We start from the raw sequence: 19,004 nt of genomic DNA, 5'->3' as shown, positions 1-19,004 counted from the left end.
CGAACCCAGGTCATGCAAAGAAATTTGGGAGGTCCGTTTGTTGCAGATGAGTATGCGTTTCGATAACAAAAAATCACACTGCTCACATTTGGGGAATAATAAAAATAAGGCACCAGGTAGAGTGGCGTTTGTGCGCGACCGTTACACCAATATCAGCGGGAGACGCGCGCAACAACGACCGCGAACGCCGGCAAACAACCACAAGCGTGGCGCGCGTCACATGTGCGCTGTGACGAGTGATAATTGATATCGTTCGCACCGTGGCAATGCGCCCAGTACGCCGTGGGCTGCCGGTTAGCGATGCACGCGGTCGTGAAAATCGTCTCCGATAATCAGCGATCATCGCTTTGATTCTTCGACGACTTCGATCGTGGTTGATGACGTAAAAATGGAAAGTTAGTGGCAAAGTGGTCGTGAAACAGTGTGCAGTTTGAGCCCAAAGAAAACGATACAAATTGAGCGAAATCCAAAGAGCAATACTTTCAGAACGTACTATTTCTTATGTTAATGTGTGTTTTTTTGTACTAATTCAAACGGAGCAAAACTCTGCAAACCAGAAGAAGTGTTCTGAAATCCCCGCGGAATATCTGGAACGTCTTGCGATCGATAAACCGGTGAGTAAACATCCCGTTGCGCCGATTGGGGAGCGTTTGTGGGGTTCTTATCTACAGGTTTCGTCATCGGAGCCGAGGGGACCAAATCGTGCCTAGGTGTGTACACTGCGGTTCCATAAACCGTCGTTTGTGTTTCTTATCAGTGAAAACACCGACCAGATGTGAAACGATAAATAAATAATACAAAAAAGCCACACGCAATGGACGGAACCCTGCCCAGGCGCTTCGTTGGAGGAGTTGCTCTGTAGGGCGAAGGACCATTTTCGTCCCGATGCCGGACTGGAGTTTGAATTTAAAAATAGAGTGTCCTCAATTGATTCCGAACGTTCGTTCACTGGCGCTACAACGCGAAGCATTTGTCCCACACGGTAAAGGGCAGCATGACGGCGTCACCGTCAGCCAATGGACATTTATTTTTTATCAACTCCTTTCATCGGGTTTCTTTTCAAGGATAGCGCAATTTACACCCCGTCCGTCTTTGGTCGGACCGCTCGTGGAAAGTTATGGCGTTCAAAGGCGGCATTAAAAAGTGTCAAATAGCTGCTTCCAGGAAGGGAACGGGCGCATAAAAGACGTAAGGGTCAAAAAGGTGATAATCTTTTGGAAACCACGTTCCTAAAGGTTGATGAAGGTTGATTTAAAACTGGTTGAAGAACAGAATAGATTTATTACAGAGTGGCGCTCTCTCTAACCTGATGAATCTACAGTTGACTGGTTATTGACGTAAAGAGAGTAGACAGCAAATAGACAGCAAATGGGAAAGCTTTGCCCGGCGAGGAAGTCCCTCTGACCTTCACTCTCATCCAGCACGGGTTGATAAAAGAGTACAGGGACAAGTAAACAGGACTATTTCGGTTCAGGCAATGGGGCTGGAGCTCGGACTTCGGTCCTTCGGTTTAGAGCCATGGAAAAGTGTCTGGACGCAGAGAACGAGGAACGCAACCGGGAAACCACATGCTGTTGGTGGCCCATATCCATGCCTTTGATGCTATTACGGGTATAGGTTTATTTTTAACATCCCACAGCCTGTGTGCTTTGTGGCCGTATGTGACACGGGCTTGTTTGCGGATGTTTTATGATCGTCGCCTAGCGGATGATGCCATTGGTATCGATTGGTAAGCAGAGCAGCGTCCGACAAGGACCGGCCTAGCAAATATTGCGCCTTTCGGCCAGCTAGAAATGCAATCACTTTTATCCTATCCTCCAGTCCGTATTTAGCCGTACAGTTTGACCGTATGGCGCAGTACTCCAGGACGTGATTTTCAGTCGAGTTTTGCGATAAGCGTTGATTGCATTCCATAGGCCAATAGATAAAAAGGGTAACAGCGAAATCAAAACCTTGTCTTTGACCAATGCACTTATTTGAATTTCGCTGTGTTCGGGAAAATAAGTCATTTTAATTTTGCTACGTGTACCTCCTAGTATCCGTTACGGATTGTGTTGTGTCAGAAGGATCCCTGACTGCGCCGCCCTTAACGCAATCGACCGGTTGAGTCTACTAACGTTAGGAGAGAGAGAGAGTTGCGGTCGTTTATTCTCACTCGTGTCTCACGTTCGCCGCTCGATAACGGTTACACGTCCTGCTACTAGGAAGCGCCGCGTTAGTATCAGATAGTCAGCGGTTCGCGAAGGAACTCGGTGTGCACGCGTCTTGCGCCATCCTCCCACAACGTTCAACGAGGTTAACTTAAGCTGGACCAAGTTCTTGGTGCCGCATTCTTCAATTGGATAATCAGCCCAATCCGTATCACGGCGGTTCGCTAACGCCGGAACGGGCGTACCGTATGGCTGGTTGGTGTCGGACTTTGCTAAAGAAGTGAGTGTTGCAAATTCGCGTGGTGACCCGATTGTTGATAAGTCCACAAAGGTGGTCCTGTATGGATGGTTGTGTGTGCGGGTTCGACAACGTGTTATATTCAAATGATAAAAGGCCAACAAGGCTAAAGTGGCGTGGTACCACTGGGTCAATAGTGCGCGGATAAAGCCCAGCGTGCGTTCTCCAAGGCACTAGCGATAGGCGCAAGTACGTGTCTGTGCTCGATAGCAAACGACTAATTTTTGCCTTGAATAGGTACACCCGTCAATAGAAATGTGTACTAAATAGCAATCAGCGACAATGGCGGGAATGGAAGCGCCTCCGGTAATAATCGCCTGGGGCACCGACCGTTTCACGTGCCCCAAAACCGTCACTGACCCGCTGGCTGTCGAAGTCACTTAACCCGATCGCAGTACTTGACCATGATTTTTGTGATGCATTTGCGTGGCCCAAGTGAAACCCGAGGCGCCCCACCTCCCCCCAGGAGTCCGGTAGGAGTTTGCATGATGTGCTTGTATGAGTGCAAAACGATTATTCGCATCATTGCTGGAGAACGGTGGAAACCTTCCTCGCCTAAATGGAGTCAATTAATTATTCAAGCATTCAAGCCGGGAGTCGAGAATGGATGAACTCATCTTGACGGGGGGGTAGTGCTAGCGTTTCGTGGATCGTTCCGGTGGGCCGGGCCGGGTGAGTGCTTGTGTGCCTCCCAAGGGTGTATGTCTTGTTGCGCAAACAAAGTTCCGCCCGCGAACGGACATATCACTAAATTGGCCGAAGGCCTCACTGGGATACTGGTGCACGATAACAGGGAACCCCTGAAGATGTCACGGTGGATTCACTGGTAGCAAGCTTCTGATAGCTATAAGCGTGGAGCTAAAAAGCTGTGCCAATGGGTTGCAAACTGTTGCCTTAAAGAAGTCGCTGCAATTTTAAATTAAAATAATTTAAATTCAAGCCCTCTCATAACTGGAGCGACCGAGGCAGACTTCTACTCGGCTGGAATTCCTTGACTGCCTCGTGCATCGATCAAATGATCGTTCTCACACGATAGCACCGGATAGCGGCAAGCAGAGCGATCGAGGGAAGCTGTAGCGCAAAAAGAAAACGCAAGTCCACGACGGCCATGTCGCGATATTCAATTGTTTTGTGCGCTCACTTACTGGCACTCGGTTCAATTGAGCCGGCCGTCAACTGCCCGCTGTCGCTGACCTTACCGCATAGAGTCGCCTTTCTCGCCAGACCGACTGGATGGTCGCTCCAGTAGTCCGCTAGTACACCCCACAGTTTACCCCAAACGATGCACGACTTCGCGGAACAAGTGAGGTTTATCTCGAGATCTCGAGAGCTCTCGAGAGGTGGCATCGAAAAACGCACGCTGCCGGTGACAGCAAAGTAGACCGCGGCCGACTGCGATTAGCGTTTCGAGGAGCGCAAATTAGCACACCACAGTTTAGTTGTCAACTTTAGCAAGCAACGGATGGCGCTCTGGTTCCGTAAAGTGGTGCTCCTTGAGTACCGTGCAGTTGTGCAATTCCCGCGAGATTCCCCGATGGCGAGATAACGTACTGCTCGGAGGTGTGCGTGTTAATGGTGCGCGCGAGTTTGTGACGCAGGAAGGTCGGTTTGTTTTTGGTCTGGTAGTGCTCCGCCTCTGTAAAGTTGAAGAAACTTTGAACGAAGATCGATAGAGTGATTAGCGAGGGTGCTGTTACTCATATTGCTTATCTATTCCCCAGCGACACTAGCGCTATTGCTTTCGTTTCAAAAGTTTCTCACTGTAACCCCACGTTGAATTGACTTTGTCAGATCGCTTTCGGTTGTCGTTATATGACACATGCGCATCACCTGCGATCGCTGCTCATCGTGTGACTCACGCTAGTTTCTTTGGTCTCCCCAGCGATTCCATCGACAGATTTATGGACGTGAGATCATAAGGGGCGCATGATCGTGATCTTCCGCACGTGTTCCCCGCAGTAACCGGCCCGACGATGAATAAGCTGAAAACGTTGTTACCGGCCAGCCAGCCGACCGGCGAGGCGAACCAGGTGAACAACAACGAAGCTAAATCGCTGGAGCCGCTCGTGGGCTTCAAACTCACGCTGAAACATTCCGGTTCGGCCGCGTCGTCGGATTACGCGAACGGCAACGACGACAATTCAAACGGCCGGACAGCAGCGCCCTCTTCGTCGGCGGCCGTTCCGGAGCTTCAAGTGCGGCTTTTAGGTGCACGCCATCTCCCGAGCAGCTTTGGCCTGAAGAGTGTTGAGGGATACCTGGTGAAGGTGAAGCTTTTTCCCGGCAACATGAGGTTCGATTCCTCGATCCAAACAAACTCGTGGCCATCGTTTAACGAAACGTTTTCCTTCCCGCTCGTCACCAGCCACAAGTAAGTCAGGCGAATTTTAGTAACGCAATTGATAACCTGAATGTTTCCCCCTGTGTCCCGGCGGGCCAGGTCTTCGTTCCGGGTGAAGAAAACCGACCGGCACAAGGACACCCATTCGATGCAGTCGCTTCCGGAGAAGATTTTGAACGGGAACTTTGTCGTCTTCACCGTCTTCGCGCTGCTGGAGCTACCGCCAGGGGTAAGCAATCCTGGAGACAGCAGTACCTTCGCCATAATCACACGCTTGACATAATCGCTCACAGTACACGTCGTCGTTGAAAAGCAAAACGATGACCTTCATCCGGCAAGGTAGTCAGCGGTTGAAGGATAAACCGGTGATCGGGAAGCTGGTCAAGGATATCGACCCGCCGAACGAGAAGAACGGAAACGCCGACCAGAAACCGAGCCCGAAGAAGCTGTCGACGAGCGAAAGCCAGCGCAATCTCGGCTCGGCGACGTACTTTCTCGATCCGAAGTGCTTCACCGGGGACACCAGTGGCCAAACCCGGGGCAAGCTGAAGTTTAGCACCGAAGAGCTGTGGCTACCGATCAAAGACATGACCGTGACGCACCCGCCCGCCGAATCGCGAATCACCGTAAGTATACGGCTGGGGGGGCTCGTTCCGATCGGTTTCCATTTGTTTTTCTTGTCTTTTTGCCCAAGCTCGCCTCATATTTTGTGCCCGTTTGCCGTTTTAGTTTCTTTACGTAAAAAAACTCTCACTTTTATCCGAATGTGCAGCCATTTTATGCCCTCACCGGGTAGTGGATACGTCTGCGGCTGAGATTAGTTCGCGCCGTTCCGGGTGCCGGCGGACGGCCGTAAGCAAAAGTGGAAAGTGTATCCAAATTATTGCTTCTCAGCATACCGTAGGGCTTACGAACAGTCACGATCAGCATACCGAGTGGCAGCACTTCCCGGCCGGCGGTGCTAGAAAACGAGCTGCGAATTATTGATTAGTGACTTCGGTGGCCACACCTGCCACACACCGTACTGTAGTCCTCGGGCGACCGAGAAGTGTGTGAGCACCATTTTACACTTTCGATTTTGGCCATCTGGCCGGATCGGCCAGCGGCGCTAAATCGATACCTTCCGATGGGCTCGTGCCGCACCGAATCGCCACTTCCGTTTCTCGCCGGGAACCACATCCAACGAGCTGCAAATGCAAACGAGCGGCAGCAAATAACAGCAGCATAGATCCGAGAGGCCGCGAGAAGTGGAACCATTTTTTTCACCATAATTGCATATTATGTTACTCACAACGATTACTGTAACGAGGTGCGAATCAACTGACGTAACCGGGATTAGCGCTACCTGGCAGGACGAATGGCCAGTGGGCGGCAAAAGTGTTGGCTTTTCTAGGGGAGCCAGCAATTAAGAGCGCTTGAAGCGTAATTAGTGTGTGGGAAAGCCGTGAACTCATTGTGACACGCTCCGGTAGTTAATGGGGACAGTAAAAAAGATCGTTCCGCTCGGTAGTGATTACATACTTTAAGGATATTCCAATATCTCACTTTGATGGACACTTTCCTGTTAGGTTTTCCACATGTTGCATAAGCTTATGTTGAAGATAAGCGTTGGGCGAATAACGGATTCTAACGGGTTTGATTAAAATTAGATTGAAGATAAGAACAGTTAGCGATTAGAATCTAGTTAAGTTAGGTAGTTAATCCGGCTAGTTAAGATAGTTTCGGAAAAAAACAATTCCTGAGATGCAACTTAATAAGTCTGGTTGATGGCGTGGTCTCGAAGGTAAAAGCTCCTGCACACACAATGGGGCCGGCACCCAGCCACACTAGAAAGCGTCGTAGGTAACGCAAAATAGCTATACTTTCGTACGCTTAATGGCTAATAACTTTCGTAAGCCCTCTGGAACCGCGCCTAAACGAGAGACGCACGAATCACTGATCATAATTAAACGTTAAAGAGTACGCACTTTCGAAACTACAACACAGATCGCTCCCCCGTCTGCAGGGCCTTTTGTTTTGGCGTGATTAATTAAATTAAAATAATAACTTTGACTTGACCGAGCGCTTCCGGTGCCGGTAGGCACTGGTGAGCAGAGATAATTGAATCGCGCACGGTTAACCCTAATGCTTTCTTACTGAACCAGAGCCCCGACTATTCCCTCTTCCATAGCAGCTACTCAGACACCGGCCCCAAATGTTCCGGAAGTGGCGGTCTTTGGTTTGATTTCTATTTTTCATCTCGCCTCTTGCAGATCACCAACAGCCCCCGGGGACAGGTCGAAGTAACACTGCAGCTGTCGGATTACACGGAGGTGCACATCGACCCGAAAGCTTCCGGTGAAGACTGCAGTTTCAACGCGGATGGCCCATACTCGTCGCCACCGCTCTCGCCCCTGGCGCTGTCCTCCCGAGCGTCGTACGATGGTCCGCAGGTTGCGCCATTCGAATGTCGGCGTGCCTACTCCAGCGGATCACCGGTGCCGACGTCGAACTCGAACAAGAATCGCTTCAGCTTCGACGTGCGCAAGATTATGCGCAGCGTGAAGAACAAGGAGAAGAACCACAAGGGCCTGTGCCTGAAGATTACCACCGCCAAGGTACGGTGCGGAATTCGGGTAAAGGAGGAGCTCGAGTCGGTCGCGGAGAAGGTGTACCTCAAGACGACGGTGCTGGAGCACCAGATCCTGTCGGCCACCTGGAAGTCGGAACCGTTCCGGCCGGCCCTGTCGAGTCGCTGGAACCCGGAAGACTGCACCGTCGTGGTGCCGCTGGTGGGCGAACCGTCCCTCGATCATCTGTCCATCAGGATTGGGCTGGCCACGAAAAGCAAGGTGGGCAAGAAGACGCGCCTGGGCACCGTTTTCCTCGGGCCGATGGCGTCCCAGACCAACCCGGCGGCCGACGACCAGTGGCGCAAGATGGTGCTCTACAAAGGATCACCGATTTCCGTTTGGTACAGTTTCGAGGAGGAAGCGCGAGAGTAATGCAGGCTCCCGCCGTAGCCCGTGGCCATAAAACATTCGTAACGTGTGTAATAGTTGTGAGATTTGTAAAAAGGACCAGAAATAAATATTTATTGTATGTACATTAGAGACGATTTTTGGTGGCAGTTTTTGTTTGTGGAAATTTTGGTTCATTTCTCAACGGGACTTTGTCAACGTGGATGGTCTGCTGCGGATGGTTCACGCAAGATATTGGCAGGCATTGGAACAACATTAACGGTAAAGTACTCTCTATCGGTGTCTAATTTTTTGATTAAGAAAGGCGAACCGAACACACATAAACACACGGGCATATGGAGGCGCCACACGCGAGTATTGACCTGATAAGAAATGGTTTATGATTGGTTCAGGCTAACGATTCAACTCTTGCTATGTAGCAGTAGTAGTGCTCAATTTGATCATAACATGGTCTACATAGTGATTTAACAAATAATTTGGGTACAGGTATCCTTCTTCTCATTATCGTTGGAAAAATTACCGAACACGTGGTTGGAAAATACCTTAGCAGGAACCATCTCCCCAAAAACCCATCTTTGTTCTATGCATTTTTTACCTCCTGCCTCCGAGGTGTTGGAATTTTTCATATTCTTAGGAGAGTGCCAAGAATTTTCCGAAGGCCTCAATGGTTCTGGCTCATTTGTATACGTTTTCTATTTTTTTCTATGCTTTGTTGGAAGGTCCTTTTTAAAAGATCAGCTTTAGTGCCCAATGAGTAGATTAGTGTATTTCGTTCACATCCAAACACTGGATGGCATTTGTTTATGTTGGCAGGGGGTCTATAGGAAGCTATTGAAAGGAAGAATCCTTGGCACATCCTTCCACGTTGGGTGGAACGATCGGCGATCATCAGCTCCTTATGAATATGAAAAAAGTTTGTGGAAATTATCAGCTATTATTTAAACGTTTAGTAAAATACTTATTATCTATTTTGAGGAAACATCCTTAAAATCCTCACTTTTTAAAGTAGTTATGACCGATTACCTTTTTCCCATAGTACTTGAGCATTAAACACTAACTCAGAGAGCAAGAGCGCAGAGAAATACAGAGAGAAATACGCTCAGAGAGAAGCATAGAGAGAGTCAGGTTCGCCGTCAGGTTCAAACTACCAAACGTTAGCTCCAAAAATTGGTATTCTCAGAAAACAGCGTGCTCCCGTTCGACTTTTGCGCGGTTTCCGTTGAAGTATTCGGACTTGTTTTCCGGTTCCGGTTTTTTTTCGTGCAGATTCCCTGTTGATCGCAGAAAAACAGAACGGTTGCGTGCTGTTGCTAAAAATCGCGCTAAAGTAGCTGATAAAAGTGTATCACTCTTTCGACTTTGTCAGTTGATTTCTCGGCATTTTTCGTTCGTACCGGTCGGTTGTGTTTTCCGCGCGGAGTGCTGCGTGTCCCGCTCGAAACCGTAGTGCCGTAGTGCTGTGGCCCTTTGGAGGCGAAGGTTACCCGTTGCTCTAGCCGATACTAAAAAGATAGCCGTGTGAAGTGGGGCTTCGTCGCGTGGGCCAGGGTCTGGAGATTGGTGATCTGGCACCGGTAGTGCTGAGTGGCTTTCGAGCAGAAGGGCCCTAACGAAAAAGGAGAAGGCCGTTTGGTGGCCGTCCCGGAGCACGGCCGGAATCGACACCGTTCCTCGTCCCGCTCTCTGATAACGATTGGTGATATATGGCGGTGGAAAAGTGTGCCCCCAAAAGTTGAGGATGATTTCGGAAGTGAAAGGAAGGGGCGCGTAAATGTCGTATCACCGCGCCAGTGCGCTCCCGAATGGTGCTCTAGAGATTGTATGACAGCGAGCAATTAGTGTACAGGCGTAATCTACAGCATTCCCACCATTCCGGAACACCGGCAACCCGCCGCCTGATAACCCGTTGCGTAACTGTTTTGCCATTGAAGAAATTGCCACCACGTTCGTCAACGATCAGTCAGCCGAGCCGTGACGTAGTAAGTAACTCCAGCGGCCCAGCGGGATTACCATAGGCATCTGCAAGAGCTGCTGCTACGTACCGAAAGTGATCAACGTGGGACGCTTCGCCTTGTGTGACGCAATGTTGCCCCCAACCCGGTGACCGGCCATTCGGCCCTGGGGTTTGCCGGTGTGCCCGTATGTCGTTGACAGCCAAAATTGGCAGTGCCAATTAGAGGACGAAATTAATTTCAGTCAACCCAGTCCGTGCCCGGTCGGTGGATCTTTGGCCAGAGAGAGAGAGAGAGAGCACGATCTTGCGCGATCGTTGGTCATGTTCACTCGGTTCGTGGCCGCTACTTTCGCTTCCTGCTGTCGCGGACTGCGATGACGACAAATTTGCCGTGCAGTCCCTGCAGCAGCCAGCGTGGAGTGGCCGGATGATGCTTCATTCTTTCGGGAGTTGAACTCCGCGGTCCGGGAGAAAGGAGAGAAAATTGGGACAGGTGAACTTTGCAAGTTTCGCAGTAGAGAAGGGCCGCACAAATCCGTCCTGAAACACGGTCCTGGCATCGGAACCGTTAAATTAGTCTGCTCATAAAAGGTTTTATGTTGGCGTGTCGCGCCAAGCCGCTCTCCGCGTTCGACGTTGACGACTTTGCACAAATTATGAGGGTTAAAAATACGCGAAAAACCCTTTTTTATGCAACGCTCATCGGGGTCTCCGTGGGGTCCGTAAATTATCAGGCTCCATTAGCTGCTGGCCCCAGTCCGTTGCGCTCTCTTGCACCGAGAGTGTCCTTGTGCGATCCCATACCCGGTCTTGAGACGACGCCCAATGGCCACGGCGTGCGCTACACGCTAATGGCACACCAAGTGGAGCGCATTACCCGGCCGCGCGGGTTAACGAGTTGGCCTCAGCGAGGAGGTGTCTTCTTCCCCGGTTTTTTTTTTATCTCCAACCGGATGCTCGTTGGCACTCATTGAAGCGTGCCGCGCGCGTCTGCTCCCCGGCGGGTGGAAAATCGGAAACACATTGGAACCATGTGTGTGTCATGGGCCGGCTTCTTGAAGGAACGCCTCAAGCACCCGGGCGCCCGGCGGTGCTGAGTGCTTTTCGATGGGGGCCTCCACTTGAGCCGCGAATCCCTCGCGCGATCCTCGCCTTCTCGGCGGCGTGCGTGACATCGGTTTCCCCTGGTCGTGGTGGGCCCGAACCCGACGGTGTCATCACCTTCGTCTGTTTGTCTGCCGTGAATCTGGTTCGCGAAATAGCACAACGCGCGCGAACGATCTCAACGCACGAATCTCTCGGCGCACGCTCGTCTGCGCCATTTAACCAAACACTGGCGCATTCCTCTGGGCAGGCGAAAAATCGACAAATTCTAGACCTCACTGCTGATCGACAGTAAGCGCAGCCAGACGGTTGCCTCTACATGGGGAAGCCGTATCGGTGCGATCAATGAACCGAAGTGGAGGTTATGTTATGGTGCTGCCAGCCGAACTGTGTCATTGCCTGTGTTGTGGTGGGTTTCGGGCGCATCGCATTTTATGTTGCGATGAAACCGAACGCGCACCGCAAAGGTCGCCCGTTCCCGGGTCGTAAAGTTTTCCTCGCGGCCATTCCCATTCGACCGGGGAGGGGTGCAGGTTAGGTTATGGTTGCGTTCAAATTATGTTATTAGGCGCGATTTGATGTGATTTGACAAACTGCCTGGAATGTTATAACCCTCGAAACAGTATTTTAATGTTTCACTTGAAGATGGTTAAAAATGGGCGAAGTAAGCATTCCTGCAAAATTGAATTGAAATTAATTTTTAATATCTTTATAATTCATTAATATGTTATCCGAAGACCAAGTAGACAGACAGTGGGAATGCTGTACTGTGGTGGAATCATAAGCAGGATCGATCGAGGATAGACGATCGTCCAGGTGATCAATCTAGTCGTCGCCAACGACGACTCTAAACCCTTGGCGGACAATGATCCTTAGCGATCTGAGTCCGAGTCTTTAGTGATCCAGTAGACCTGCTCGAGTAAACGGATGCCCTCTAGACTGATATGACGGTTGGAGTGTTTGCTCGCCTTAGAGTTGATATCGCCAGATGCTCGAATTTCCCATTGCGTTTACCACCAGTAAGTAACGGGCGGGCTAGAACCACTCAGTTCCAGTATCTTCCTCGCTAAGGTCAAGTGTCGGGGGGCATAATGACCCCGACGGGCGGGGCGTACTTATCGATCTGGCACAAACTGGCGAAGGGCAAGGCTGCTCAAGTGGGTCCCTGCTGCCCTCCGATTAAAACCTTGCCCATTATGTACTCCTCTGATCGCGTCGCCAGGATGCGATGTTGCCATGCCCGACCCGCGCCAGGTCGTTCGTCGGGGACAGGTGAAAATGAATGGGCGACCATTACGAACCTCTTAAGAGCCGCATCATGGCATCAGGCTAGGGGATTGCACTCGACGTAGTAAAACGCACGCAACTTGGAGTTGGTCGGGTTGTGGGCCACGGCTTTTCTCTGGTCGCTTGCGGTTGGAGCCAAAGGCTTAGAGTGCATCCACGCTGCTCGATGGTATGGAGAATATCTCGAGTGGTATCGATCCGGAAAGCACTTCGGGGAGAAACGCGCTTGACGAAGATGACGGACGAAGTATTGAAAGACATACATCTTGTTCGGTTACCCGTCGTCCGGGAGCGTCCGTCTACCGTATCGTCCTCACATCGGTGGCCCCGGACCGGGTTCTGTGAATGGGCTTCGAGTCCGGAGTCGGGTGATGAATGAATGAATCAACCTTACCTTTCCATTTCGGGCTCCTGGTGGGACTGGTGGCGGCCGAGAAAAGAAGCAAAACCGGTAAGGCGACACCTTCGATTGAGCCGCGCACGAGAGGATGCTTTTTATGGTCACGCGATGACGATGGCGTTCGTCCGGAGCATCACTGTCGTCGCAGGAGCTTCACCGAACGAAAGACGAACCGGTGATAAATCAAATATGTTCAAGAATTAAGCTTAATAAAAAGGGATAAACCAGATAAGTAACTGGGACGTGGCACAGTTTACGTGTGACCAGCATGTCTATGTGTGAAGCAATCGAACGGGCGGACCACAAATTAGTGGGTGACCCCAATAGGATGTGCAAACAAAATTACCTTCATCCGATCCGGCTCCAGGGGAGCTACATACTAAAGGGCTTTGGGGCCCGCCAAGTAGCGCTTCCCTTACTTAACCCCATTCCGGCGGATCGGCAGCAGATTAGCAATTAAAGTGCCCGGTGGGCTCTGTGGCGTCGTGCGCGTCCATTTGCATTTGTTTGATCAGTCAATTAGCAAAATTATCCGGCATCGCGATGTTGTGTAACGGTCGTCACAAGGGACGTGTGGTACCGAATCGGCGTACGTCGCTCAACTGGCGGATTTTAGAAGACATTGCGCAGTCAATCGGTAAATCTTGTCCACTCTGCGCGGTGTCTGGCGACTCTACCGTTAAGCTGCATTCTTGGGCCACGCTCGGGCGCGATTATTCTTCCACGACTCGACGGTGCAACGGTTGCAGTATGCTCCTGGGACCGGGTCGCTGGCTACCATCGATTGGGGAGCCCCGTAGGCTGACGGAGATAGGTTGTTTGACAGGCCCGCTCGACGGCAGTCACACAGTTTCACGATGCATAAATTAGTCATTCAAATCGATTTGCGAACCGCGCGAAACACGATCGCTACATGTCGTGGCGAAAAGCTGCAAAAGGAAACTAATCAAATCATCGATGGTGTCGGTCGATAACGTGCGAGAGAAGATCACAATCCAGGCAGCGAATCTGATTTCAGCGATCGTTGCATAAGTGTCATGCGAAGTGGGTTCTGATGCAAATATGCTCCCAACTGCAATGCAAACAACCGTCGGACACTGCAAACTCTTTTTTCGGGTGTCCTTGAAACCGTTACGAACCCCCCGATAACCTTTTCGGGGGGTCAAATATGTTTTGATGGTTTTCATTTCCTTTTTGGCAAATATACCACAATGACGCTAACTGGAGTGCGAGCATCTGATTATGTTTGGCGCATCCCAAGCGCAGAGACAGCGGAAAGAATTCTATTAACGCAGCACGCCGGTTATCGCCGGGTCGGGTTATCAACAAATAAAATGAAACGCAAATCAGAGCCCCCGGAATGAGAATGATTGATTTCGAGGTCACAGCGTATGTCGATGGTAATGGATGGGAACATCACTAAACATACCGCCGCCGCCGTATGTTTAAGCGGCAGTTTGGACATTTCATGTTCCGTTTTCTTTTTGAGCTGCCGCGATGTCGTTCGTCTGGCGCTTGCGTGTCGCCGTCTGCGCGCGCTGATGAGTGCGTTGATTTATTTCCATCCTTCAACCAAGTCAGACCAACTCGCCAACTGGAGTGACATTTACCGAAGGCGTCCGGCGTTCTAGGGGCAAATTGGCAACAAATTGCACACGCTCCCTTCCCTATTAGGGCAACGGAACGCCGCATTCTCCGTACTTGTTTCTCACGTTTTACACGTGGCGGGGAGTTGTGGTGTTGCGCACTCGAAAAGGATATGTACGGCGTAAGGGCGTAAGTTTTGTAGCACCGATTCATCTTTGAAATCGCACCCGCGAAGACGCTTCGGAATGCAGTCAAGCTCCGGGTACACTCAGCACCGTTACATCGCCGATCTAATAAATCAATAAATTGAGATCGAAAGCGACCCGTTGCAGCGGGCAAGGGCTTGGCCCTGTTCCGACCTTTATCAGCACGGCGAGGATGATTTATTATTTTCGCCTTCCGTTGGTGGCCCGAACGGCGTTAACTGGTGCTCCGAAGGCTCTGCACGTGCTCGAGTGATCGTGATCGAGTGGAGTCGGTGCAGGCGATGCATTTGTGGGTAACGCCAGACGATTGCATCGATTGGGTCGCGATGGTCGATCGGATTTTCTTGCGTGGCCAAGACACGATCTTGAGATCGAGCGCCACAAGTGTTGCGGCAGGATCGTACAAGGAAACTTCTAAATTAGGGCCCCAGTAACTTATCGCATTCCAGCTCCGGCTCTATGACGTGCCCGGGGGCGTTTGACAAATTGATGGTGGTGCGCCCAAAAATGGTGCGCATAATAGATTCGGTACCCGTTTTTGCACGGCCCTGACCTGGCCCGCTTTGGGTTGATAGTCGGAAACAGTTTCGACGAGGAATGTGCGATGGCGCAGGAATCTCGGTGTCTCGCTGTCGTTCTAATCCGGCAGAGAAAAAAAAGAATTCCACCGTGTCGATAGTAAGTCTGCCATCGCAGTACCTTCGGGTGATCTGCTTAGAGCGGGCTCCATCGCGCCATTAGCCGTGTGGTAATTATATGAATTATTAATACGGTCCAAGATATGGGAACTCAGAGACCGAACGTTCGATCGACGTTCCGATCGGAAAGTAATGCCGATCAGTGGTGGTTCCAAGGATTTCCTCCGGGTGTACCGTGAATTTTTCTTACTTCCCCTCCGGCTGGTGCATAATAAGCGGTCTGACATTTCTGACTGCTGGCCTGCTTTACAGCATCTAATTAGCAATCGGAACGGACCGGAGGTTAGGTATTTTGGAATTCGCCCTTTTGCATCAACGGGGGGGCCCAGACCCGAGAGTGCAGTTAAGGGTGGTCTGCAATCAATAAAAAAGGCTCATAACGTTTAGCTGATACGAGCTGGCGTGAGGTGTTGCGGTGGTGATCTGTGTTCATTACAGCGACTCAAGGATGGAACCAATTTGTAATGGGTCCTTTTATTGGCACAACAGTGGAGGACACTGCGTGAATGGATGGTGCGGCAATAACGGCAACCATTAGGACTAGGAGACTGGCAAGACTGTGGCTGGCGAGTCGTTTTTCTTATTCAACCCATAAAACAAGTGGTTAAAGTATTCAGTGTTCAGCCGCGATCCGTCTTTTATGTTATACTCGAGGGACTTGCAGTGGTCCATTAGGAGATCAAAGCCATTGGAAAAGTCAAAGTTCCAATGCATCGCTTTAGGTAAAACTGATTATATACGAACGGAGGGTTACATACTAGTAACTCTATGCTTGTAAACATAATATGTCCTTTCAATCAGTTTCAATTTGTTGATCACTTCTGACAAGCATTCCGTTCGCTCGCGTACATGCCGCAGATAGACCGCAGAGCATGATCACGCACCCGGGCGGGGTATCGGTTGCGCATAATTATACCTCAAAGCCAGTAGCCGGCTCCACAGGCTCTCTGTGGCCACCGTGTAATATCTGGTGTAATATGACCATTTGACAGGTTCGCTGCTGATTAAAACCACAACCTGTCCAACTACTGTCGACTCCGGTGCGCTGTGGTTTGCACACGATCCGTGCCCGATCCGCACACAGCACCTGGTAATTGAAATGGTCACACTGGCGACCACAGACCTAGGGACCGTAGCCCATCTTATCCCTTCCCCGCTCCTGGGGCGGCGGGGATTAAAGGTCCCCGGCGGACGGCGTTCCGTTAGCCCCGCGGGCAAGAAGTTTCACTACCGGCCCGGGACAACATTTTAGAGACACGCAATCCTCGTCCAACATAGCCGCCGGGCCGGGGACTGCCGCCGCCACGGACGCGGTTTATGATCGGTGGTTTGTAATTTCACTTTATCGCGCTTTATTTGTCATTTCAATTAATCGCATCGCGCCGCAACGGCCAGGAACGGGTTTTGGTCCCCCATAACGCTCGGTGCCCATCCTCGGTGTGCCCGGAGGTTCCTGGTTTCAGTGCCGTTTGATTGCCGTCGTGTCGTGTCGGGAAAAGCGCAAGAGACCAGGCGCACCAGGCGCGAGTCGTTTCACGGGCGATCGCAAACGAAACGAGACTTTTTGCTTATTAATTTAAATTATCACCCAGTCATCATTGCGTAGCGCTGGTGATGTCTCGAGCCCGCCAAGCTTGCCAATTGCAGCAATTGCCGCGCGTCAGTGGTCTTTAGTTTCGGTCGGGGATTGAAAAGCGCTTGCTGTTCGTTAGCCGGGTGTCGAGCCCCGGGGGGGCTGTTCGGCTGTCCAACGGATGGACGTGGATCAATCGCGATGCTCAGAAGACACTGTGGTGGCCACCCGCGGAGCATGAAATTGAAAAAATCCGCCACGCTACCGAGTGGACCATCCCCAAAAGTGTATGGAAAAGAAGCCATTAATTTTGTTGTATATTTATTCATCCCCAACACAAAACAATAACTCTCGAGTTGATGTTTTTTTTTCTCCGGCAGTTCCGGGCCACCGATTTCATCAACCTTTCGTGGCGATCCGAAATGGGGTTGGATGATGGTCGCTGCTGTGGGTGTTCGGCGCATAGTCACGACCCGCAACCCTCCCCGGAGGTGCTAGGATCAAGAGCTGTTGCATAATGATAAACTAGGCAAAAAATTTGATCATCATCAACATATAAATGCAAAACTTAATCAGAAAGATGTTAATACCAATAAGCGAACGATGGCCGTCGCTACTTTTACTATCTGCGTTCTAATTTATTGGAACATCAATAGTTGATGATAGTTTTTGGGACCAACGTTTGTTGGTCGTTGGTCGAACGTTTGTTCTGTGGAGAGCTGGACGCTCCAAGATAGCCCAACGTTGGCTTTTAATTAGTGTCGATAACGATATCGTTATTTTCGTGATGTTCACTTCCTGTGAGCAAGAGATTGCGATTCAGTGATAGTCTGCCTGAGTGCGTCGATCGAACATCAAACGAACATCCGCAGGTTTCAAACCGTGTTCCCTGCATCAAAAGCAGAATCCCTACTATCCGCGTCTTCTCGACCACGGCCTCGAAAGTCAAGGCAACCCGGCTTAGATTTGGATATAACGGATATTCAGTCAGTAGTGGCCACTAAAAGTGTGCAGGCCACCCGAGTCAGTCCGAGTCGCTGCATAATTTAGCAGTTTCTTCTCGCTGCACTCGCTCTCGTTAATGTCAGAATGGTTCGCCGGTCGCCTGAGTGGCGGTTAGTGGGCCAGCCGCCGGCTATCAGCTCCATCCTTCCCACACGGCAGACGGAAGTGGCTACCGATCATCTCACGCGGCAGCAGATGGAGAAAGAGAGAAGCTAAAATAAATACAATTTATTAAAATGACTGGCCCCGTGCGTCCATTCTGGAGTGTGTGACGCGCGGGGAAAGTACAGCAAACGAATCCCTGGCGGGAAGACGGGCAACGGTAATTAGTAGCAAACGATCAGGGCATTTTGATAGCGATGACTTACCGTTATGGCGCACCGGGCTGCACACGTGGCTGACAGCGTGGAGCTAGCCCCTGGAGGAAAATGTTTATTTATTTTATAGGAGCAATTTTCATAAAATAGTTTGCCCTTCGCGCGGTATCAATCAAACGAGGGTCCTAAATTGTTTGACCTTAAATTGCCTTAAGTTACTAAAAGTGGGGCACATTAAGGAAAATTATAAATGAAAGAGATCGAACCCCTTCGTAATGATACTCGCAATGAGTCAATGAAGGGCCTGTGTGCCGTGTGAATGACGGCTTTGATCACCCGAAAACATGCGCGATCAAATCCACGCGCTATCTAGGCGCCGTGTTGGAACGCGCCATCATAAAAATTTATCTCCCTACCCCGAGAGCCCGGTCCGGGGCGGTGATGGTGCACATTCGTAACATTATTTCAGTCGCAAGATGTCCGTTTGGGAGTTGAATGTCGTTGAAGACTGCACGCATCGGGACCAGCATCCGGTAGCCGCCGATCTTCCCAAATGCTCGAGTGAGTGAGTGAGTGACAAAGGATTTATAATTAGTGCCGGTGGCGTTGACGTCGGGTTGATATCCTGGGACGCGCGTCTGGCTGGCACCAACAGCCAAGTTGCCGTTTCACGTTTCCAGCGAACTGGAATGGTCAGGGTGGCATCGGGCAAAAAAGGTCGATCGCGATGAATGCGTATTTTTAGCATTCATAAACGCGGGTGCAGCATACAGAATGTTGGGCCGTCTCACGCCCGGCTTAACGAGCATTAAAATCCACACCTGATTTTACACCACGGCCCCCGGTTCGGGGTGGCTCTCACGCTCGCGCACAGCACGTGGTTAATTATGTTGCATCATTGCATTAAATTTAACGTCGTTTATGCTACACCGAATGGTCGGTGCACCAAACCGGAACGTGGGTTCTCCGTCGCACAGAACACCCTGACAACCTGCATTAACACGACACGCCCGGTCGTCGCCAGTTTTTGCCGTTTGAGTAATGCGACCACCGGGCGGCGTGATAAATGGACGAAGAATGCTGTTTACGCTGTGCACGTCAATCGGACGATAAGTCATCCGGGG

The 19,004-nt window shown here is 50.7% G+C and overlaps 1 protein-coding gene across 3 annotated transcripts; it reads left to right on the top strand.

Moving 5' to 3' along the window:
• Positions 1-527: 527 nt before the first annotated feature.
• On the top strand, positions 528-7,870 carry LOC131216089 (uncharacterized). 3 transcript variants are annotated; one of them, XM_058210494.1, is made up of 5 exons: positions 528-614; positions 4,331-4,819; positions 4,889-5,018; positions 5,083-5,415; positions 7,042-7,870. In XM_058210494.1, exons 2-5 carry the CDS (start codon positions 4,422-4,424, stop codon positions 7,771-7,773), a joined length of 1,593 nt encoding a protein of 530 aa, XP_058066477.1. In that variant the 5' UTR covers positions 528-614; positions 4,331-4,421; the 3' UTR covers positions 7,774-7,870. The 3 variants fall into 3 exon arrangements, with proteins under 3 accessions (XP_058066477.1, XP_058066476.1, XP_058066475.1); XM_058210493.1 differs by lacking the exon at positions 528-614 and adding an exon at positions 2,365-2,430; XM_058210492.1 differs by lacking the exon at positions 528-614 and adding an exon at positions 3,988-4,050.
• The last annotated feature ends 11,134 nt before the right edge of the window (positions 7,871-19,004 follow it).

The sequence above is a fragment of the Anopheles bellator genome, chromosome 1 (assembly GCF_943735745.2).
Source record: "Anopheles bellator chromosome 1, idAnoBellAS_SP24_06.2, whole genome shotgun sequence".
Taxonomy (NCBI): Eukaryota; Metazoa; Arthropoda; class Insecta; order Diptera; family Culicidae; genus Anopheles; species Anopheles bellator.
The sequence above is the reverse complement of the archived record's forward strand: the minus strand, read 5'-3'. Positions and strand labels throughout refer to the sequence as shown.

Excerpts from the sequence above, each read along its gene's own strand:
- LOC131216089 (XM_058210494.1), top strand. The coding sequence starts at position 4,422 with ATGAATAAGCTGAAAACGTTGTTACCGGCCAGCCAGCCGACCGGCGAG. Across the intron at positions 4,820-4,888 it reads CCGCTCGTCACCAGCCACAA|GTCTTCGTTCCGGGTGAAGA; the intron begins GTAAGTCAGGCG and ends CCGGCGGGCCAG. Across the intron at positions 5,416-7,041 it reads CCGCCGAATCGCGAATCACC|ATCACCAACAGCCCCCGGGG; the intron begins GTAAGTATACGG and ends CGCCTCTTGCAG.